Source organism: Octopus sinensis, unplaced genomic scaffold (genome assembly GCF_006345805.1).
Source record: "Octopus sinensis unplaced genomic scaffold, ASM634580v1 Contig14969, whole genome shotgun sequence".
Classification (NCBI taxonomy): domain Eukaryota; kingdom Metazoa; phylum Mollusca; class Cephalopoda; order Octopoda; family Octopodidae; genus Octopus; species Octopus sinensis.
In genome coordinates this window covers 57,254-82,500 of record NW_021833452.1, presented here as the reverse complement: position 1 = coordinate 82,500, position 25,247 = coordinate 57,254, and the positions used below count along the sequence as shown (strand labels likewise).

At 36.6% G+C, this 25,247-nt stretch overlaps 1 protein-coding gene across 6 annotated transcripts in view; it reads left to right on the top strand.

Annotated features, from left to right (window-relative positions):
- The window catches only part of LOC115230222 (E3 ubiquitin-protein ligase MIB2-like), a 28,221-nt gene extending 5,644 nt beyond the window's left edge, over positions 1 to 22,577 (top strand). The window contains exons 4-14 of one of the 6 annotated variants that reach the window (XM_036499571.1): positions 465 to 622; positions 1,529 to 1,565; positions 2,963 to 3,172; positions 4,647 to 4,822; positions 7,517 to 7,656; positions 8,649 to 8,699; positions 13,216 to 13,266; positions 13,931 to 13,981; positions 15,018 to 15,089; positions 17,241 to 17,458; positions 22,162 to 22,577. In XM_036499571.1, the coding sequence (XP_036355464.1) occupies positions 465 to 622; positions 1,529 to 1,565; positions 2,963 to 3,172; positions 4,647 to 4,822; positions 7,517 to 7,656; positions 8,649 to 8,699; positions 13,216 to 13,266; positions 13,931 to 13,981; positions 15,018 to 15,089; positions 17,241 to 17,446 (1,152 nt within the window). In that variant the 3' untranslated portion in view covers positions 17,447 to 17,458; positions 22,162 to 22,577. Of the gene's footprint in view, positions 1 to 464; positions 623 to 1,528; positions 1,566 to 2,962; positions 3,173 to 4,646; positions 4,823 to 7,516; positions 7,657 to 8,648; positions 8,700 to 13,215; positions 13,267 to 13,930; positions 13,982 to 15,004; positions 15,090 to 17,240; positions 17,730 to 22,161 lie in introns of those variants that run through there. The other 5 variants (XM_029800437.2, XM_036499574.1, XM_036499573.1 and 2 more) reach the window with 5 other exon arrangements.
- Positions 22,578 to 25,247: the final 2,670 nt, after the last annotated feature.

The following is a 25,247-nucleotide window of genomic DNA, read 5'->3' as shown; positions in this document are numbered from 1 at the left end:
GAACGCAGGAGGTTTATGTCTATGTATTGTGAGAATATGGTTGCGTGTATTTTTTAAATCTTTTTTCGTTTTAATTTTTTCCACTTATTAGAGTTACTTCTCTTTTATTTAACGGTTTTCTTTTTCATCGCATCTGTTGCCATTAATAGCTGATGAGAATGTATCGTAGCTCTTCGCTCCATCATTCAAAACTCCGAGTACTATAATGACAACCTTTTACTGTTTGTTTTAAACTATAACACATATATATGGTGTGTGGTGTGTGTGTGTGTGTATGTGGGTGTATACACGTGTGTATAAATACAATATAAAGCTGATTTAATTAACCCCACCCCAGTCATTCCACTTGTTTAAATAATTTGATGTTTTTCTTCTCTTTCTCTGTGCAGTTTTTCTTTTAATGATTCTCCCCTCACCCACCCTTCAGGCGCCATTTTTAATGTTTTCATTCTTTTCTTTTCCAGGTGAATCAACGAGATAACTCCTTTGGTGCTACACCTCTTCACTTTGCCTGTTTCCAGGGACACACAGACACAGTTCGCCTCTTATTGAATCACGACGGCATCGATGCCAATGCAATGGACAAAGATGGTGACACACCTCTGCATCTGGCAGTTCGAAAGTAAGTCCACCTTAGATCTGGAACATCCAAATCTGTTTCTATTTCATTGAGTCATTCATGTCATAATCCCACCCTGGGTTTGTTGTTCTTCTACCCTCTTTCACACTGTAATATAACTAATCTATTTCATTAATTAATCATCACCATAATTGCTGTTGTTGTTGTTACTTCACTAGTTTCTTCTCTTTATCTCATCATCCATTAGCTCAAGGTTACAAGTTCAAATCCTCCCTCTTCCTTTCATCCCATGTACAACTGCATTCTCTTTCTTTTTCCCTCTCTTTCTCTAGTAATTTCCCTCTTTCCTCCGACCATGGGCTAAATACAGAATAATCCTCTTACAATATTTATATCTGTCACTTTATGTTCCATGTTCAAATCCTGCCGCAGTATCTATTACCACTCTGGGGTCAATATAATCTGTACCAGTAATATCCAGGGGTTCATTTAATAAACTATCCTCCCTCTTTTCTCCGGTTCTTGTATTTTATTACTGTTGGACAAAATACTTTGTGGTATTTATTTACGACATTTATGTTCTGGGGTCAAATCCTGCTGACCTCAACTTATCCCTCCATCTCTGCAAGGTTAATAAAATACATTAACAGTCAGGTACTGGGGTCCATATAATGAACTATAGCCCTTCTTTCCCTCCTAAATTCCGTGTTTATACAGCTGCTCACTGTACCATATATATATTTCTGTGTTTACTCAGGTGTATATATATTATTGTTCTACTGTGACTCGTGTGTATTGACAAATATGTGCGTGTAAGAACTGCTTTAATTAGGTTATGGTGACTCAATTCTTTTTATTTTCTTTAATGACCTAATAATTACTAATTATCTCAATCTCTGTGATGTTTGTATTTTTCATGTTTTTCTTTACTCTTTCCATAATTTTCAGGCGACACCATGATGTGGTGACTTTGATGCTGTCCCAGGTTAGTTAACAAATATAAATTACATTGTTTTTCGATTAAATTTAAATTTAATTGTAATTCGAATTTAAATTATAGCCATGAAACTACGCAGTCTTTTTACTTACTATATATTGTTTATTCATTTTTGTACTTTTTGTGATTTAGTTATATGTTTTAAAATATATTTAATTTTTTATTTATGATTTGGTTTATGTCTATCATTGTTGGAATTGCATAATAGTGGATTTTCTCTAATTTATATATATATTATATATATATTGTGAAATTTGATTTAATACTAAATTGAATTTTTCCCTGTAAATTTGGAGTTATACTCCTTAATAATAATATTATTATTATAATTATAAGCATTATTATAATTAGGGTTCAGCAAATTGCTTCACCACATACCGAAATTTCGAAATAGCAGCTAAATACTATTCGTTTACCATAAGATGACTCCCAGAGAACAATATTCTTATTTTACGGAGGTCAAGAGAAAACATATCGAATCTAACCGACATTGATTAACCACATACGCGTTTCAGGATTAAAGAGATGTAAAATTTATATTTACTCACTTATTTCCTTCTTCAGTGTAGTATTTCAATTAAAAATTTGGAACTATTAATAATTAAATACGTATTCGACCAAGCGACATAGAATAACCAATATCCAAACGCCAGCACTTCCGAACAACCCTAATTTTAATTATACTTATAATTATAGAATGTTCTGTATATATGTGTGTGTGCGTGTGTGTGTATGTGAGACTATAATTAATTTTGTGGATGTGGACACTAACCGCCTCAGCAGTTTTATGAACACCTTATTTATATAGCGATATCAAAAGTAATAATAAATCTCTGAACGAGGTATAAACAGTAACTGCACGACAATGTGAGGTATACTTGCTATCTCAATATAGCTAACCACTAATGGTGGGTGTTACTGTAGCTTGTAGCCCCAGGAGAACATCGTCTCCAGCTGGCTTTAGGCACACTTTCTGTGCTCTTATGGTATTTACATACCATAAGAGCACAGAAAGTGTACCATATTGAGATGGCAAGTATACCTCACGATATCAAAAGTATACCTTAGAAATTATAATTCTTCTTTCCTAGACTTGATCTGTTAATCATGCATTCACTCTTGTTCAACTCCCCTAAAGCTTACTTTTAGTGAGGGATAAATGTAGATTAAGTGGAAACAATCCATTTATTACATCTGAAAAGATTTACCATGCCTCTAACACAAAGCAACTTATACAGGGTCGTAATAGAAGTTTAGTTTCTCTGACAAACATGAAATGTATCTGATCGGTTTGATCAAGAACTCAGTATAAGACACTTATGACACATTGATATCCATCCGAATTTTCATGTAAGTTTTCATTTTCTATTTTTACCTCCACAAAGGATGCGGTAAAACTGGATAAGAAGAACCATAAGGAAATGACTCCTTTGCTTGAAACCGTCTCCCAAGGTCACCTCGGAATGATGCACAAATTAATAGACCGAGGAGCAAGCATAAATGTTGTTGATGGTGAAGGTAACAGTTGTTTGCACCTTGCTGTTAAAAATGATATGTTTGATTCCGAGGGCATAACGATGGATATTTTAGATGAGGTAAGATTTAAAATTGTTTGTGAATATATATATATATATATATATATATATATACTTACTTCTTCATTGCACATAGGGGGCTAAACATAGAGAGGACAAATAAGGATGTACAAAGGGATTAAGTCGATTACATTGACCCCATTATGTAACTGATACTTATCTAATCGACCCCGAAAGGATGAAAGGCAAAATCGACATCAGCGGAATTTGAACTCAGAACGTAACGGCAGACGAAATACCTATTTCTATTTCTTTACTACCCACAAGGGGCTAAACATAGAGAGGACAAACAAGGACAGACAAACGGATTAAGTCGATTATATCAACCTCAATGTGTGACTGGTACTTAATTTATCGACCCCGAAAGGATGAAAGGCAAAGTCGACCTCAGCGGAATTTGAACTCAGAACGTAGCAGCAAACGAAATACCGCTAAGCATTTCGCCTGGCATGCTAATGATTCTGCCAGCTCACCGCCCTAATATGTATATATACTAGCTGAATTACCCAGTACTACCGGGAAAAACAGGGTTTATTTCCAGTTCCCTTTCCCGTTCCCATTTTAGTTCCACTCTCATTCCTGTCTCCAGTCTTATGTCAATATATAAATTTTAGAATCGGTTAGGCATAATTAAGCTATTAAATATTTTGTTAACCTTTATTGTAATAATTTATTGCTAAAATAGGTACTAGAACCTATTAATGGTATTTGTGGGTGAATAAGTAATGCCCCTATATCATTTTATCAAACGAATGTACATCTGAGTAAAATAAATGAATTTACTGGTAATAGCGGGAAATCGGGAGTTATACCTATTTACCATTACACTGTTCCATGTCCTATCCCTTTTCGCGTTCAGTTGCCGTCTTTAGGCCCAATCCGTTGTTTATGGTAATAATTTATTGCTAAAAAGAGATCTTACAAACCATTAATTTGATTAGTGGGTGAATAAGATATGTCCCTGGATTTTTTTAACAAGTGAGTAAATATATTAGACAAATAGGCGTACAATCAAAATATCTTATTCATCCACTAATCAAATTAATAGTTTGTAAGATCTCTTTTTAGCAATAGATTATTACCATAAACAATCGATTGGGCCTAAAGATGGAAACTGAACGAGAAAAGGGATAGGATATGGAATAGTGTAATAGTACTGTTTACTGGATAAACAATCTATGAGTACTGTTGTGTGTGGGGAGATTTCTTCTCTTTTAGTGTCTTATAATTTAACACACTCACCGGTAAAATTTCCACTTAACGCCTTCTTTATTTTCCTAAATTATAAGGCACTAAAAGAGAATGACTCTCCCCAGACAACAGCATATGCTTCAACACACGAACTCACATAAAGAATCTTGCAAACCAAATCCAAAAACGAAATCTATGAGTAGATTTATTTGAACTGTTGTGGGGACATCTGTTATGAATATTTGTGTAATACTATTATCATTTTATATTTCATCATTTGTAGTACTGCAATGAGCTGGACCTGAGAAAGGAAGAAAGGCTCTCTGGCACTGTGGTGGCTAGATATCTAGCCGGTCAGGGAGCCGACTTTTACTATAAAAATGACAAGAATAACACACCATTGGACCTCATTAAGAATTCAAATTTGAGAGAAAAATTACAAACATTTTTACCCCCAGTGTAAGTATTTCCTGGCAATGACAAGATAAACCAGTATATTTTCTATTTCCTAAATAATCCTGTTTATATGTTTATTTAGTTTTAATTCTGCCAATATATTATACTGTCACTAGTGTTTTGATCAAAGGTCACACAATAAATGATATTCAGTTGTTAGGTGATCAAAGAAAAAACACGATTGTGATTATATTCACATTATATCAACAGAAGTGCCTCACTGTCAACCTCTCTTCATTCCCAATTTTAAAGAGTTGTGACTAATAGGAAAATGTAGAACTAAATAATGAAGAGAATGAATACATTTTGAAATTGTTTACTTAGAAATAAGTGGAATTTATCTGTCTACCAACATATTTTTTTCTCAATCTTCTATGTCCCAATCAGTCATTATTCTGAAAGATTTCATAAGGAAATAACCTACAAACACACACCAACAGTGCATATTTATATATATATATGTATATATATACATATACATATATATATATATATATATATATATATATATATAATATAAATTAGAGATAAAACCACTATTATGCAACTCAAACAGTGATAGACATGAACCAAAACATAAATAACAAATATATTTTTATAAAACATATAACTAGATCTCAAAAATTATAAAAGTGAATGATCAATATATAATAAGTAAATCTCTAATTAAATTTTTATATTTATATTGTGAAATTTGATTTAATTCTAAATTTTCCCTGTAAGTTTGGAGTTATACTCCCTAATAAAATATATATATATATATATATATATATATATATATATATACATATATACATACATACATACATGCATACGTACATACATACATACATACTTACATACATACCTACATACTTACATACATCCATACATACATACATACATACATACATATTTCTACAAACACTGAGGAACATTGCCACATATCTTCACAGAAAAAAAACTGCAGGAAAGAAATAATTCAAATAACACATATTCCATTACTAGGTGTTTTAGTCGCCTTAGACCCTTAGACTCCCGTATTTTGTAAGATTTAGCAATTTCATTGCCATACATCTTTTTCTGTATTTGCTACTAATGAAACGGACACATTTCCCCTTAGAGAATATACTTAGCTTTCTTTGTCTGTTGAAATTCAGTTATTGTTTATAGATATTGATTTTGGTCTGTATAAATATAGTTTTGTTTTATTCAATTGACAAGCATCAGCGGATTTTCTGAAATTTCCCTTTGTAACGGCCAGATTTTTTTCAATAGCGATGGCACAGTAAAGTCACATGCGTCAGACACTGAATAATCCAATTTGGGAGTTAGACCATTTCCCACAGTCCTTCAACCATAGAACCATTATGTAACTTTTATTGGTCTGGGATCTTCAGGAGGTAAGTAGGGTAGTAAGGCTTTGATGGCACATCCAAACATGGCATTCACTGTATTCAACACATTAACCTTCAAAGAGTTTTCGGCTTTAGCACACTCACACGACACACACACACACACACATACATTGTAGGCAGTTCTCAGGGCATTGTTCTATGTTAGAATAGTGACTTGTGTTGCTACCATACATGATGTTCTCCCGTACATGATGCCATGGTGATTGTGTTCTGTCGTCCATCCATACAATTCATAACCGAATGTTTAAGCATAGAATACTTGTTAACCAGATTAAATGCAATAACGTGTTTTATAATGTATATATATATATATATGTGACAATTAGATGGTTGTCATAATAAAACTGAGGTTTGGATACCGGAGCAGACTTCTATTTATAGATAATTTCTTCTATTTTACATAATTCAATCTTAGGCGTAGGAGTGGCTGTGTGGTAAGCAGCTTGCTTATGAACCACATGGTTCCGGGTTCAGTCCCACTGCGTGACACCTTAAGCAAGTGTCTTCTACTATAGACTCGGGCTGACCAAAGCCTCTTGAGTGGATTTGGTAGACTGAAACTGAAAGAAGCTCGTCGTATATATGTATATACATATATATATATATATATATGTATATATATATGTGCGTGTGTGTGTGCGTGTGTGTTCGTGCGTGTGTGTGTATATTTGTGTGTCTGTGTTTGTCCCCCAGCATCGCTTGACAACAGATGCTGGGGTGTTTACGCACATGTAACTTAGCAGTTTGGCAAAAGAGCCCGACAGAATAAGTACTAGGCTTACAAAGAATAAGTCCTGAGGTCGATTTTCACAACTAAAGTCGGTGCTCCAGCATGGCCACAGTCAAATGACTGAAACGAGTAAAAGAGTAAAAGAGAATATTATTATTATTTTATTATTATTATTATTATTATTATTATTATTATTATTATTATATATACATAATAAAGTATGTGAATATAAAGAAAGCTGTGTAAATATATCTGTTCAGAATAAACGAGTTTGATGTTAGAAATATATTTCTGGAATACAAGTAGTGAATGTGTAACAGACATTTCTTATGATGTGTCAGAGTCAAGACAAGTATTCATCAATTTGTGTGTTTGCATGTGTGTGTGTGTGTGTTTGTGCCATATAGCTACGCACAAAGCTGCCGCTGTGTAACTGTATAAAGAATTTTTGGTGTCCTCTTACTTGTCATTGTATTTTGTCCTAATTTTCTCTTCTGTAAACATGCACACAATGTAATATTTGTTATAAATGAATATTTTGGCCTGATATATTTGTATTTTGTTGCACAGATGTTTGCGGTGCAGAAATAGAACAGCAACCATAAAATACCATCCATGCGAACATCTTTTGATATCTAAGCAATGTTCAATCGTTCCACTTCAACGATGCCTGAAGTGTCGGAAACTTGTAACAAGCAAAAGTGAAGTTGGTAAGAATATCTTTTGATGATCTGTCTGTTTGTCCTGCTTGTCTCATTGACTTTATTGTGTAGAATAATGTACTTCATGTTGTTGCGTAGACCCAGGTCAGTATAATCTGGCAGATTTATCTCAAAAGGGGTTCCTAGTGTCTCTTCTCAGTGATATCCACTAAACATTGTCTTTATCCAAGTAAGAAACTTGTTACACTTCAACGGGGTTGTAGTCTGCAACAAAACTAATGGAGCATAAATTGTGTACTTACAAGGACATCGTTGTCATCTTTGGTAAACTATTAAATTCAGCAGAAGATTTTAAGGGAGTAAAACTGTGTTCCCCATTTGAAAGACTTTAATACACAACTCCTTGTTGGTATGTTGGTTTTTGGATGATATTAAAGCCAATTGAAGCACAGGTTTGTTTGTCTCTCAACTCTTGGTTTTGGTTCTCACTTGATTATTATGTGCACATCAGATCATGAAACCTTCAAGTATGTCCTGGATAAGATGACATTCTGGTAGAGTGGGCAGTTAAAATTAAATATTATCAGGAGCAACTTTTAACAGAGAGATCAGGTGTATGTTTATCTTCCTTAAAGTGGTGTCACATGTGCTTATGTCTAGATCTTTGATGAATTACTTGGTTGACATTGGAATTAAGCAGGTTGTTAGCAAAGACCAGAGCTTTGAGAACGATGCCATGTAAAAATTTGGCACAGTTATAAGAAAAGAAACAGTACAACTAACATTCAATCTGATGTTGAGCGATAATTAAATGTGATAACTGCTACATCGTTAGACTATGTAGGATGCCGTGGTAGAGAGTGGATGTTTAGGGAGGTCAGTCATAAATACTGGCCGATTACATGGAATATTGACCAAAACCATAGGGATCACTGGTTGACCACTGATGTTACAAATGTCTCAGAATGATAAAATATAGATTAACAGATATAAAAAAAATTGTTGCTATAAAGTATAAAACTTGGAAACACATATTTCAGAGACTGCAAAGGTTGAAACGAAGGAAGTGCGGACTGTGACAAAGAGAGTTGGTGAGTATGAAATAACAACTCTTAATTGATTTCTATACATTTTACATTCACCTGAGCTGTTTTGCTTATTAGAATGGTGGAGAACAAATCCCAATTCTAATTTCCATTTGAAAGGTTAGATGTAAAGTAACTGTATCAAAAATGTTACTGAAAGTTTATAAAGTCAAGGTTAACATGGTTGGTAAAATGGATAAATTAGATTCAATATTGTCTTTTGGAAGAGGGAACTAAAATCTATTTTTGTTGAGGTGTAAACGTGTGAGTTAATAAGAAAGTTGTTTGTTTTTCTATAAAGATCTTTTGTAAGTTTTCTGATAAGTTATTGTTGTTGTTGCTGTTATGCAGCCAGATGTATGTCGTAATATGTTGCTTAATCTTGGAAATGGAGGTAAAGAAAAAGATTGCCGCCAAATTGAGAATTGTGGGGTCCAACAGGAATGAAAACAAAATTATAAACAACATTCAAAATTTGTACACTTTTAACACATTTTAAACATAATAAACATAAATAGAAGTGAGTTTTAAAAATGTGTCTAATTTCACTCAATTCATAATTAATTCCTTATTTACTCGTCCAACTAAACGGGGGGGGGGCACAAGGTCGATTAATTGTAGGTGACAAGCGTAGCTTCCGGAAATGGTCACGCAGTCAAACTCGAATGACTGTAAGTCACAACAGTTTATTTTCTCGTATGAACATTTTGCATTGTATAGTTCAGATATGGATGACATAGAAAGCAGACATGCTATTGGGCCATGCTGCACTGCATGGGATTGGAAACGTGAAACATCAAAAGGGCACTTCTGGAGTTTGTTGTGCCTTTACCGAACCATGCACACACAAGTACACACACATACTCATACGTGCATTTACCTGGCCGCTCAGACACACATGTACATGGCCCGGTGGTGCGGGGATAACAAGCAGCATCAAAAATTTTAATGTTCTTCCCGTTTTCTCTGCCAAATTGGACAAAAAGCTTTTCATAAAATACTATACGCTACTTATAATGCATAAATACTGTCAATATTTTATCGGCGGAAAATGGCCCAAAACCACAATAAAACCCAGTGTAGTATACTCAAATCTGATTAATCTGCATTTTGTAGAGGACTCATAGTCGGCTTCTGAAATTGTTTTTTGCCAACAGCATTTCGAGGGGCCTGATTAATGTTTGTTGCAAATTTGGAGAAAAGTGGCTGCATGCTCTTCAAGTTACGGGCTTTAACGCTGCCCAAAATGCTTTGAAATGCGGTTTATCCGCCCTTGGGCCCCCATTAGGCAAGAAGTTGAAGACTTTTTTCGCCCATGACACTCCATGGACCCTAAGTAAGGCATGTGTAAAATTTGAATGAAATTGGCAGGGTACTTCTTTAGTTTTAGGGATTCACACACACAGACAACCATACATATACATTCTCAGTTTTATATATATAGATGTACATATACAACAGGCTTCTTTCAGTTTCCATCTACCAAGTCCACTCAAAAGGCTTTGCTCGGCTCGAGGCTATAGTGGAAGACACTTGCCCAAAATACCATGAAGTGGGACTGAACCTGGAACCATATGTTTGGGAATCAAGCTTCTTACCACACAGCCACTCATGTGCCTATTCCTATCTGTATGTTTTATGTTAATACCTTTTGGTATGAACATAAAATATACAGATAGGAATAGAATATGGGTTCCCAGTTTGACTAGAACACACAATTCCTTGTCGGTAACTGCATATAATACACATTTACTACATTGTCTAGATAACATTTACCATCCATTTATACATTCTGTTACTCACATTTGTTGGTCTTTAGATGATATTGATGCTAACAGAGGCACAGTTTTCTGAGCCTTTCACATTTTGGTTTTAGTTCTGACTTTATTCTTATGTTCAGATTAGATCATGAAACATGGTCGTTGTTATTTAACGAGGATAATAAATTATAAGTGTTTGACACTCTATATGGTAATATTTTTCTTTTGTTGCTCGTGGAACTCCCATAATATCAAATGTGCCGAAACACAATCATATTCGTTATAAGGAAGGTCACATGTTCATTAAAAAATAATAATAATGAAATTATTGTATACAGTGCTCAGGTGCACCACAACTTGTCAAAAGTGCGTATAAAGCATATGCAGTAATGTACAAATGTCTGGAAAGCGAACAATGTATGAGTCAGATACATGTTTGCGTGTGTATGGAGGGGAGAATCAGGTGTAGTGTTGGCGAATCTCGGGAAGCATGGATGTTTTGAAGGATGCAGTGCTCCGACAACTAACAACTGATAACAGCAGTTTGTTCCATGCTTCAGCAACTCTTAGCGTGAAAAAATGTTTCCGAAAGTCATGGGAGCAGTACTGTTTTCTGACTTTGTAAATATGTCGCCGGGGGTTAGACGGGTGAAGTTTGAAAATGTGCTCAGAGTTATTGTTTATATAGATTGTTTATATATAAGCTACACAGATATTTAGTATTGCACTCTCGGGTATGTGTCATTGAACTGCCTATATACACCATTAACACGATAATTAATTAGCTATCATTGATTAATTTTCTTTACCTTGTATGTCAGAAATATTAACCTTATTTTGTGATAGCATCACCTTGTATCCTAACCTAACATTGTACACCTTGTTACCTTCTATTGAATTCTAGAGGGTTGGGGTATTGAGAGGATACGCTGAGGAGAAGAGATTCAAACGAGAGATATATGCAGATAGGTACATGGGGAAGTATGCAGCCGGTGGGGATCTTGTTGGGGAAAGGCGTGTTGGAAGGATGGGAAGCGTGGAATGTTTGTTAGGTGTATGACGGATGGTTTGTTTTAAGACGGGTGGTATGCACATGAAGGACATACCTTTATGGCCTCAGCTTTACTTAGCCAGGTGGGTCTTTCCATGCACAGCGAATTACTGATTGTCTCAGTCGTTTTAATCACCTCCCGTGTGAGGTCCAACATCTGAAGATCATTTCTTACCAATTTGTCCCATGTCCTCCTGAGGTTCTCTCCACATTTATAGATCCGCATCTCTTTATGCTGATCACCTCATCCATATGCATCACATGACCATACTATAAAAGATCTCTCTTTTGAACTCTACATCGGATGACTCTTATACCTAGATTTTCTCTTAAGATATTTCTACTGTGACTTACCTGAACACTGATGTTGTACATCCAGTGGAGCATGTTGGCTTCATTTGTCTCCAACCCTTTGCATGTCTTTTATGTCCACAGCCTATCTTTCATCCAATCTGCTTTCCACTCTTAGGGAGAGGCCCTTTGTTACCAACAAAAATAATATCTCTGAACTTTACCCAGCCAATTTTTATTCTAGCAACTATATCCTCAAATTTTCTGGTAAGTAGGTTTCCACCTTATTGAAGTATACGTCATTGATAAAGGGACCTCAAAAGGGTCCCAAAATTTGATTAATTTCTAAATGAGGTTTGACAGAAATAACCTTTATACTTTAGTATCATTTATTACGTACCATTTCAGATATGTTCATTGCAATATGGGGTTGATGAACAGTTATGTGTAGTTAATGATGTTTTGTACAAGTGTACAGTGTTTTAGGACACCTGAAACCACTTTCTGCTGTTCCATCTGTATAAATCTAATCATTGCTCACCTGGAGAGAAAACTTCTTTATTAAGGAGTGTTCAAATGTTTCTTGACTCAGATAATATTCTGGTGAACTGTGATGCAGGAAGTTCAAATTAAAGGTTACCAGCAGCAACGTCTAACAAAGAGAGCAAGTGTGTGTTTATCCTACCTGATGTGGTGTATCGTATATTTGGCTCGATCCTCAATGACTGACTCAGTTGACGGTGGAATTAAGCTGAAGAGGAGGGGAATGTTTGTTAGTAAAGTATAGAGTAGACAGGACAATGACACGTCATAGATGTGTCACAGATATAAGAAAATACAAAACTAAGGGACTAAAGTGGGGAGGTTTAGGAAGGTTAGTCTACTTTGTCGTGGATCTAAATGCTGGGCTGTTACACAATACCAACCTTTAACCATTGATGATAAGAAAGTTTCACAATAATGAAATACTAGTTACCCTGTGTAACACGACATTTATCCTTGGCTAGTAACTGTTATTTCCTGTTTGCTTAACCTGAGAATCTATGCAAAATGGCGAATATTTCCTTCAAAGTTTGCTTTTGTTATATTTATTTTTAAAAAATCCCCAAATCCCCTCTTAGCACATATCTCTGATGCTCCCTCACTACTCCTGCTCATGATCAGAGATGCACATATTGTCAGCCATTAAGGGACACGTTCAAGTGGTTAAGGTCAGGCAATTGATAAACAGATTTGTGGTATAGAGCAGAACACAAGGATATTTCTGTCTCAGATGTAATGGTAAATTGGTCAGTTTGAAAACGTCCCCGGTCAGAAAGACAAAGTTTGAAAGGAACAGTAGCCATTTCCTTTGATTTCTAATTTGAGGCAAATAAGAAACATTTTAACTTAAAGCTTGGAAATATTTGTCTTGTTTCAGAGAGTCCAAAGTTTAAAGAGAAGGGGGTCCAGACAGTGGCAGAACCATTTGGTGAGTATAAAATGATAGTACCGAATTGCTTTCTATAACTTTTACTTTCACCGCAGCCATTTTATTTGTCAGAATGACTGAGAATAGATTCCGTTCATAATTTCTATTTGAAAGGTTAACTAAAATAATTCTATTAAATGCAGCACAGAGTTGTGTCAGTGAACAGGTCACAGTCTCAAAGCGAGGAAAATATTTTGACAAATTGAATTTAAATGTTGAAGTGAATCTAACGGTTTTTGTGTTTCTTAAATGGCTTATAAACACCTTCCATGCTGCAATTGTTTTCGTTCCAGCACACGATCTCTCATCAGGTCACTTGCTATGCAAGTACATCTCCGTAATTCTATTAAAGATATTACTGAAATGTCATAAAATCGATAAATTAGAAGACGCACTAGAGATAATATTGTCTTTTGAAGCAGTAACTAAAAAGGTGAGTAAAAAGTACAAAAAATATTGACCAAAAGCATAGTCGACCATTGCTGAGAGACAATCATATTCATTGTAATGAAGTTTGCATGTTCATTAATCAGACGCTATACACATATTTGGTATTGACCTCGCAGGCAGTGTGTCATTGTACTCCCAATAATGAAATACAGATTGTTAATAAAGATAAGGCAATCATAGAACAATGTGTAAAACTTTGAAGTGTTTATTTCAGTGAGTCCAAAGTTTGAGGAGAAGGAAGTCCAGACAGAGACAGAGCCAGGTGGTGAGTATCAAATAACAACACCTCCTTGATTTCTATGAATTTTACCATCACCTCATCCTTTTTGAATATCATAATGATTGAGAACAGTTCCATTCCTACATTCAAATTGAATGGTTAACTGAAAAATAATTCTATTCACGATATTACTGAAACTTCATGAACAGCGTTAGCACGTTCTATATTTAAGAGATGAGGAATTATGTACATTATTTACAGTTGACGGATATTTGTCCTCAACTTGTTTGTTGTTAACACAACGTTTCGGCAGATATGCCCACGGGCATATGGCGTAGTGGTTAAGAGCGCGGGCTACTAACCCGAATATTCTGAGTTCGATTCCAAGCAGTGACCTGAACAACATCAACCACCACCTTATGAATGAGAACTCAGGTTCGAAATTTCCCCAAGTCACCTGAAGAAGGCTGGAGGGTCATTAGGCCGAAACATGTTAACAACAAACAAGATGAGAACAAATATCCGTCGAATGTAAATAAAGTTAGCACAGTTGTTTAAAATGGATAAATTAGAAGATACAATAGAGTTAATATTGTCTTTTGGAAGACAGGAGTAAAATATGCTGTTGTTTAAGTTTGAACAGGTGAATTAATGACTGTTATTCTTTGTTTTGCATTTTTGTTGATTGGTTGTTGTTTAAGCAGGTGTGTGTTGCAATCATCGTTCGTTCGTTTAACGTCCGCTTTCCATGCTAGCATGGGTTGGCCGGTCCGACCGGGGTCTGGGAAGCCAGGAGGCTGCACTAGGCCCCAGTCTGATCTGGCAGTGTATCTACAGCTGGATACCCCTCCTAACGCCAACCACTCCGGGAGTGTAGTGGGTGCTTTTTATGTGCACCGGCACAGATGCCATGGGAGGCTGGCAACGGCCACAATCAGTTGGTGCTTTTTACGTGCCACCAGCACGGAACCCAGTCAAGGCGGCACCGGTATCGGCCATTTTCGGATGGTGCTTATTATTTTATTAATAAACATTAAAAAAAATTACTATAAAATGTAAACCATGCAGGTATTTATTTCAGATTCTCAAAAACTGGAAGAGAAGGATCTCCTGAAAGTGGCACTTCGGTTAGGTGGTGAATGGTGGAAAGTTGGTGAGTATAAAATAACAATACTTATTGATTTCTGTAAATTTTACCATCAGCTGAGCTTTTGAATGTCAGAATGACTGAGAACAGATTCCATTCTTAATTTCCATTCGAAATGTTAACTGTGAAGGAATTATATTAAAGCTATAAATAAAATTCAATAAAATTGAGGTTAGAATGTCTGATAAAATGGATAAATTAGCAAAACACATGCATATGGTGTAATGGGCTACTAACCCCATAACTCCGAGTTCAATTCCAGGCAGTTACTTGAATAATAATAATAATAATAATAATATAATAATAATAATAATAATAACAACAACATAAAAAAATACCTTAGGAATGAGAACCCAAGTTCGAAATTTCCCCAAGACATCTGAAGAAGACTGGAGGGTATATCAGCTGGAGCGTGTTAACAACAAACAAGATGAGGAGAAATATCCATCAAATGTAAATAATTCCTCATCTCTTAAATATAGAACTGTAAAACACAATGTTGTTTAAGGATAAACAGGTGGGTTAATTACAATGTCTTTCTGTGTCTTATATTTTTACTAAATTTTGGTGCTTGGTATCTGTAAGGAAGTTAACAACCAGAATAAGTCTCGTTTATTCCAGCAAAAGACTTTGAGTTCGATTCTTCTTGAAACGACCATTGTTAGGATCATTGTGTAAGATGCAAGGAATTCCAACTCATATGCTTCTAATAGTGTATAGACTCTATGATTAAGGAAGTTTCTTTTTCAACGGAAGGATGTTTCAACTCAGGATCCTTCAAGACATGTGAGAGAAAAAAAGCAATAGATATTCTTCCCCGATTTACTGTTGCAGCCATTGCAAAACCAGAAGCATTGGTTTCGACAAGAAATAGTGAAGTTTCACCATGGCCCCAACTACTGTTTCCTCAATATCTTTCTTCTTTCGGTGAAAAGAGTCGAGTCTAGCTCCAGAAAAAGGAAATGTGCTATTGTTGCTTAGGCTTAAAATTTTAACTTAAAAATGATGTCTCCATATTAGAAGGTACCAAAATTGGACGAGTTAGGGTTAGTTTGTGTCTTCCAGACAATACTTACAATGTCAAACTATCTTTCTTTGAAAATGTCGATGAAGATGTTTTCATTCATCACGATCTACTTTATCAACATAAAAGCCTCAAGGATCAATTCGTCAGTTCTAAGCCACCATTATCTGTATGTGGACTGTCAACACTATTACACCTTCTAAATTATTTAATAAGGTATCAGTGTTCATCTAGTTGAGGATCACACTTCACTCACCTGTAGATGTTCGTGAGTCTTCTTTCCTGCGAACTAAAACTCTTCGTATATTTACATTAAGAACTTTCCATAATCAGCTGCTCTCTAAATTGATGGCCTTGATCCAGTGAAATAAATTATTATTATTATGCGTCATCCAGACAGAATACTTCTTCTATAATATATGAGATGTTCCTGACAATATTATATTAATAATCCAAAGAAGGTAAGGCATCACACCATACTATTTAAGCATTGGTCATGTTAAACTGCTACTTCTCTGCATTGAGAGGTCACAGCTCCAGTATTACTGAGATGTGATGAGAATGTCAGAGGAAAGATTCCTCAAACTGTGCCAACAGAGATGGACCCCAGGGTTAGACCAGTAATGAGATGGTCGGATTATATCCATCGACTTAGCCGTTTATGCTAGGGAAGCCAACCAAAAAGTCTAATGACGATTGCTTCTGATAGAACTTTATGGAGGAAGTACTTGAGGGAATATCGTCAGGACGCCGCCAGGAATATTGAGCTGAGAAAATGAATGAGGAGATCAAATCGATTGTTGGTGGTTTATGTTGATTCTTTAGGCTCTGATACACGTTTGCCTTCACAAACACTTCTCCTGCAATTTATTCACCATAAATATTCTCAAGTGTAATTTTCATTCAATCTTTGAAATTTGTTTCTCAGTCTTCAGCCTTTATTTCAACTTCTCTTATTGTTGTCAACATCCTTAGAAATAGTAAACAAAGTCTTATATTTTTCATGTTTCTTAACTATTTCTTTAAGTCTCATATGTAGTTTCTTTGTTATATTTATAACAACCTACAGTACACGTCTTTCATATAATTGTTAATGTTGTTGCAATTATTTCTTATTCTTATATCTTTTGCAGGTATTTTCTTGGATATTAAAACTTCTGAGCTGGAAATTATCAAGCGTGACAATAGTAATGACATTGTAGAACAGAGCTATCAGATGATGTACAAATGGTTCACAAGTTGTGATCCAAAGAGACGTACAGCTGAAACAATAAAAGCAGCTCTTGAAGAAGCTGAATGTTATAATGCCCTTGAATGTCTATCGCTGGACAAAAACTGAATCTCTGTGTAGTTGCTGATCTTCTTAAGTCCAAGGTCTAGCTTCGCCAACAGATACCCATGATCAAATGCCTTCCATCCAGGACCATCCTATCCTTATCCTAATTATTAACAACCCATACGCACATTGTCCAATGTGTCCTTGTTTAAGGTGATAAATTGCGAATCAAAGAGGATTCAGCTACTAATGGTAGCACGTCTATAGATCACAGAAAAACTCCCTGAATGATTTGGCTTTCTTGCTAGAGATTAATGTTTGAAATAGAGATAAACTTTGAAATGTCCACTTGTTGTTGTTGCTGTATATCTAATCACCTCCCTAAACACTCCCATTGTTATAAAAGCAGTTTTAATATCCTCTGGTATATTGACAGTTACTTGCCTTAATTTATAGCTAAGAGTAGAATATCTGGTACAGAAATATTAATGTCCTTCCTCTTTGTGTATCATATAGCGATATATTTCTTTATTGCCCACAAGGGGCTAAACATAGAGGGGACAAACAAGAACAGGCAAAGGGATTAAGTCGATTACATCAACCCCAGTGTGAAACTGGTACTTTATTTATCGACCCCTAAAGGATGACAGGCAAACTCGACCTTGGCGGAATTGGAACTCAGAACGTAACGGCAGACGAACTACCTATTTCTGTACTACCCATAAGGGGCTAAACACAGAGAGGATAAACAAGGACAGACAAATGGATTAAGTCGATTACATCGACCCCAGTACGTAAATGGTACTTAATTTATCGACCCCGAAAGGATGAAAGGCAAAGTCGACCTCGGCAGAATTTGATCTCAGAACGTAACGGCAGACGAAATACGGCTACGCATTTCACCCGGCGTGCTAACGTGTCTGCCAGTTCACCGCCTTGTGTATCATATAGTAATAGTGTCTATATGAATATTTCACTTTGTATTGTTGTGGTTTAAGACAGGCCATTCCAGAGTCGGGGTGGTTGCATAAAGAAACAGGTGGTTGGGTGAGCATTTAAGAACTACTTTTGATTTATATTCTAGCCTTAGGATTATCATTATTTACTTAGTACTGCAGTTAGTTTTTCAGTGAAAACTTTATGATTTTCCATATCAAAATAAATCCAAAATTTAAATATGTAATGATAACTGTGCTGAAAAATCCTGTCATATTAAAATAATTACACATTTGTTTTTTTAATTCCATGTGATTGTGGTAAATCCACAGTGTCTCCCTCTATTCAGATAACTTCTGATAATGGAAAAGTACTATTTTCCCCTACAATATTATCCTTTAAACTGCACGACTTTTATTCCATTCTAATTTGCAATGAAATATCGAGTTTTTGCATCATGTACTCAGATTAAATAAATAAAATTTATGAGACGTTGCAGGAAGCTCCGCCGTGCAAAATTTAGCGAAACAAGAGAGAAAGACTCCTAAGCATTATCCGCTTGTTATTGGATTATTTTGTGATTGGAGTGAATAAAGTTGGTTAATCTGAAATTAAATACAACAAAATATTTAAATTACATCAAATTTATTTCAGAAAATGATAAACAGTTATTAATAGAAATTATTAGTTTTAAAACGAACTATTTGTTATCAAAATTAGTACAGAATTGATTAGATTTGATTTAGTTTCAGCTCATGTGTTGTTGCCATGTTGTGGCACCGCCAAATGGTGTTGCTACGTAATTTTACTTCACTAATTCTTTTTAGAAAGTGACATTTGGTGCGTGAGGGAGTTTAATGCCGCAGCCCTCATCTGCACCTCCTACTATGAAGTTGGTTTATCAGGAACACTTGACAGTAAGAGGTCCAGTTTCATTTTGCAGATACCTACATCCACCCCATGCAGGTCTCTCTGGTCATTCGGGAGGATATTGAAGAGATGTGGTCCCCTGAATCCCAGGCTGTTGCAGAGGCGCTCTGTTCTAGTATTTGTGTAACTCTCGATGCTAAAGTTTGGGACATGTCTTCCAGATGTGTATTATGACATATCTTTCTCGCCTACGCTCTAAGGAATTGAGTCTTAATCTCTTGAGTCTTTCCCAGTAACGTATATGCTGCATAAAGGGTAGCTTCGTGTAGCTTTGTTGGATGACCTCAAGTCCTGAAATTAATGTGACAATGGTTGGTGACCATAGCTGAGAGCAATAGTCAAAGTGGCTTAGGACAAGTGCCCTCCAGAGGAACATAATGTTTTCCTGGTCTCTTGTTCGAAAAGTTCTAAGAATCCATCCAGTCAGTCACCTGCGTTTCATTGCCAACTTAGCAACATGAACATGGTAAGATGCATCATTACTCATGTAAATACCCAGGTCTCGCACTGATTGTGTCTCTAGGATTGCAATCCCTCCAAGTCCAGTGTATTTATTGGGTATTGCATATAGTTTTGCATGCTGATAGAAAAAGTCTTGAAACTATTCAGCATTAAACCGCATGCTATCCTGTCATCCTTCTCGTGTTGCAGGTGCAAAGTGTCTTCAAGGTTCTGTATCACCTGTAAGACTTTTGTATCATCTGCTAACTTGTGATTGTAGCTTTCAGCGTGGCTGAGGGCATATCTGAGATGGCCATTATGAACAGTAGTGGCCCCAAAACAGTGCCTTGTTGAACACCACTCACTATTTGCATGTCATTGGAGGTGGCCCCATTGGCTACTACCACCTGAATTCTATCCTTCAGAAAGTCATTCGGCCATTCTCTCAATTTTCCGACTATGCCGAGATCACGCTGTTTGTGACATTTCATTCCATGATCAACTTTATCAAAGGCCTTTGCAAAGTCCAGATATATGACTTCCACATTTGAGTGGTTGAGCAGCTGTTTCAGTACCCAGTCATAATCTTGTAAGAGCTGAGTCAGGCAGCTTCTTCCTGGTGGGAAACCATGTTGGGTGTCAGCCAGCAAGTCATTTTCCTCAAGGAAGGTGACTATTTTGCTTCTGGCCATTCGTTTCAGAATTGTCAGATCTGGTTCCGTTCTGAATTTCTATTTGAGAGATTAGCTCTAATATGATTCTATTAAATATTCCACTGAAATTTCATAAAATCCAGGTTAACGTGGTTGGTAAAATGGATAAATAAGAAGACACAATAGAGTTAATGATGTCTTTTAGGACAGAGAAATAAAATATTTCGTTGTTTATTTGTAAACAGGTGAGTAAACGGGAAAACTTTTGTTTCTTTTACTACTAAGGTCTTTCCTAAGTTTTCTGATATGATATTGTTTGTTGTTGTTGTTGTTGTTGTTGTTGTTGTTGTTGTTGTTGTTATGTAGCCAGATGTCTGTCATGATATGATTTTTAGGTACGTACCCTGAATGTCTCAGGTCAGAATAACATTGTTATGAATTAAAAGAATTAAAAATCAAATCTCTAAGAATATAAGTATAATGATCATTAACGTTGATCATTATACACCTGATCCAGCAATTTGCTACCTTTGTAGTTACTTCTATCTAAAGCATCACCTTTACCTTTGTAGCAGTTGACTATTCGGCTGCTTCTCCAGTCATTGGGTGTGACTCCTTCGTGTACCACCTGATTTACAATACGGGTGACTAGACTATAACCCACATCACCAGATATTTTAAGTATTTCAGCAGTGATTCCTGATGGACGGATGGCTTTCCCTAACTTCAATATCCTTAATTGCTTTATCTACCAGATTGCTATAGATTTTGGTAGCTGCTCCCTCAACTGGGTCAACATTTGGCAGGCTCCCATCCTCTCATTCATTCTCCACATTCATCAGTCTTTCATAGTGGCATCTCCAAGCCTCTTTCTTTGCAGATTCATTAAACTGAAGTGCACCATCATCCACGCGAACACATGTCTGTCCTGTGACATCACAATTCTCTCTCGCATACTTTCTTTTAATCCGAAATACTTCGGTTATTTGGTCCTCACATCGCTGAACATTGGCAAACCTATTTTCTGCTTCTCCCTTTGATATATATATATATATGTATATATATAAACCTGTCTCCTAGTCTCCCTATCGCTATTCTTCCAGGTTTCCCAAGACTATTTCATTGCTCTGATGGTCTTGTCTACCGTATTATTCCAGCACCACGTTACCCTAGATCTGGAAGGGACTTTGCAGTCACAGATTTTAGATCTGTGGTGCTCAGTAAGCTGTCACGCAGGAATTTCCAGTTACCCTCTATGTCACAAATCTGTAGCTTCTCTTCCCTCTCATTAAATTTCTGAATGAGGATGTCCCTAAATCTCTGACCATAAGAAGGGTTCTTAAGCTTCCAAATCCTTCTTTTCTGGATTGGTCTGCTTCTTGGCATCCATGTGGCCTCGAATCGAAGGTCACTGATGACTAGCCTATGCTGGGGAGTACATTCTTCACCAAGCAGAGCATTTGTATTTAACAGCAACCATGCATTCCGCTGTCTGGTGAGGATGAAATCAATCGGGCTAGCAGAGTCGCATGATTGATAGGTTATCAGGTGGCTGCTTGGCTTCCTGATGTTGGTGTTGCAGATCAGTTGGTTGCTAGCATCACGGAACTCCAATAGCCTAGTTCCCTCTTTGTTTCTGTAACCAATTCCATGGATCCCCATGAACACCATGGAAAACACCAGATTACCGTCCGTCATGCCCATTAAAATCTCCAGCCACAAAGATGAAGTCATTGTCACCTGTCTTTGAGGTATCCTGTAGAAGGATATCATACAAGTGGGCCTTCTGATAATTGTACTTAATTTATCTCTGTGTAGTTGCTGATCTTCTTAAGTCCAAGGTCTAGCTTCGCCAACAGATACCCATGATCAAATGCCTTCCATCCAGGACCATCCTATCCTTATCCTAATTCTATGACTAGGAAGACCCATAGAGAGAGATGGAGCGGAGAGACCAGATCCATACTATCTATGTCTATCAGGTAAAGAAAATGATCGCACATGCACTAGGAGCTAGTATAAGCGTTACCCTAAAAGGCCACACATTTAAGTTTAACAATAAAATATATGCCCAGGATGAGGGGGCAGCAATCGGCGTTAGTATCGCCGGTGATGTGGCCAACCTTTTCATGGTATGGTGGGACAGAAGGCTTAAGGAACGGCTGACACAGAACTCCATACTCGTAAACATGTACTCTCGCTATGTTGATGATATCAACATAGTGGTAAAGGCACCCCCACAAGAGAGTACTGTTGATATAGTAATAGAAACTAATACTATGGAGAGCATCCAGCAAATAGCTAACTCCATCGACCAGAGTATTAAGGTCACAATAGACTACCACACAAAACACCCCAACCATAGACTACCAGTACTAGAAACTGAACTCTAGCTAGAAATTGTGAATAATAAAACCCAAATCCTTCATTCGTACTATGCCAAACCTATGGCCTCCAAATAGTTGACCCACCGGAACTCAGCCATCATGGACAATGCCAAATTCAATATTTTGATGGCAGACCTCGTCAGAATAATGAGAAATGTGTCACGCATGTGCGAGCCTACAGAGTTGAAGAGACGCATACAATATTTCATTCACCGCATGTCTATCATTACTTGAAGAGTGAATTATTTTGTAAATGTTGTTTAATCCCAGATCAGCCTTGACCAAACAATGATCTATCTTAAATGTCTCCCAGCCGGGACCATCCTGTCTTTATTGCTAATGTAGAAAACTCAGAACCACATTGTCCCACTTGTCCTACCTTAAGATGATGAAGTGTGAATTTGGTAAATTTGGTTATTATTTCTAGCAGATCTGTCAACCAAAGAGAGACCACTTTACTGGTTTGGCTCCCTTGTAACCAGAAATTACATTCTGAAATAAATATAAACTTTCAAATGTTCAATTGTTGTTGTTGTTATTGTTGTGCATAGAATCACCTCCCTAAACAATTCCATTGCTTTACAGAGTATTTTAATAATAGGTGCAGGGTGCAGTGTGAAGATTACGAGGAGGAAATTAAAGGGTAAGAATTGCTATATTAAAAGAAGCGAAACGAAAACGAATCAGTGATATAGAAAAGTGTTCGATATTTATTGATATTGCGTTATAAACACTTCGATCTATTATTTACATTAAATCATTTTTGGAAATCTTCAAATTCTGCGCAAGAAAAAATTACAATTTAAAACGAAAAGGGATTCAATAAGAGTTATTGTTCTTACGCTTTGACACCGCCCACCACATTGTATAATGTGGAATGACTCCGCCCATTTTGCTTTCTTTATAAACTCATACCCTTCCCCTATTACTAAATATATATCGTCCAATAAGCGCGCTCTCCCTCTTTGTCTGTCTCTTTCCCTTCGCCTCCGTCTCCCACCTCCTCATATATTACCCAATGCTTCCCCCTCCCTTGCTTGTAGTCTTAATTCCCTCTGTCTGCACCTCACTAAACCCATAATGCATTTTCATACTCTTTCTCTCTCCCCTACAAAACATATCCTCCCACTTCTCTCTCTTTGTCTCCTTTCTCTCAGAACCTCATTATATATTCATTTTAACCACCCCCGCCTCCCTTGCTATATCGTTCACCTCATCCTCTTCCTCACTTCCTAAACGTATATATATCAATTCCCCCCTCTCTCTCTTTCTCAGGCACACACACACTCTTTCTCTTTCTTTCTCTGCCATTTTATACATTAACATATCCCTCCCCTTCCCTATTTTCTCTCTCTCTCACTCTTTCTTCCTTTCTTTCTCTCTCTATCTCCCCCACCTCCTTATATCTTACCCTCTCCCTCTTCCTCTCCTTTTATTCCTAAGAAACCTTATTTTCTTACAAATAAATTATATTTTCAGATTTACCTTAAAATTTCTCTCTCGCTAATTATTTTACCAGAAGCTAATTATTTAACTAACGATTAATTACATAATTACTGTGTAGTTCTTAATTGAGGAAATTAAATAGTCGAGGCATTGACGGACAATTTAAGTAGCATTTATTCAAAGAATCGTCCTACACGTGGTTTGACATCATGCTAGAAATAACCGCCCACTACACTCAAAGTTGCTTTGTGGTGGTCTGTTATCACTTTAAGGAGCTTCTAAGGAAATATAGTCCAATTGGGGATCAAATGTGATGCTAGAAATAATAGCCAAGTCTGCTAAAGTTTGGTTTTGTGTTTCATATGAAAATGAAGGACACTTCTAAACTCTTCTCTCTCCTTCCTCTTTCTGTATTAATACCTCATCCTTCCCCTCTTCCTTTCTCTAATACATGATAGACTCCCTCTCTTATCACACACATAATTCCCTCTCCTTCTCTACTCCTTCATCCCTCATTTTCTCTCAACTCTTGCTCTCCCTCCCTCACAAAGAACATATCTCATACATCATCTATGTTTCCTTCCCCCTCCCTCACTTTTTGTCTCTCTCCCTCCCTCTTTACCACCTCATATATCATACTCTCCCTCTACCTCTTTTGCGCTCCGCCCCACGTCACACTCTCCCTCTCTTTCTAAACCTATGTATCATTCTCTCTCTCCCTCCACCTCCTTATATAATATTCTCTCATTCTCTTACCTCATTCTTTCCCTCCATTTCTCCTCCCTTTCCATCTCCCTCTCCTCTCTCTTTGCTCTCTCAATTTCTCCATTTCAGTCTCTTTCTTTCGCCCTCTCGCTTCTTATGTCTCTCTCTCTGTCTCCGTGTCTTTGTTTCTCTGTCTCTCTCCTTCTCTCTCTCTCCCTCTCCCTCTCTCTATTACCTTATTATATATTAATGCTCCGCCTTTTTACTCTTTGTCTCTCATCTCATACTCCTCCTCTCTTCTTAACATTAATTTCTCTAATCCCTCCTCCTTCCACCCCCTCTCTCTCTCCTTCTCCCTCTTTCATG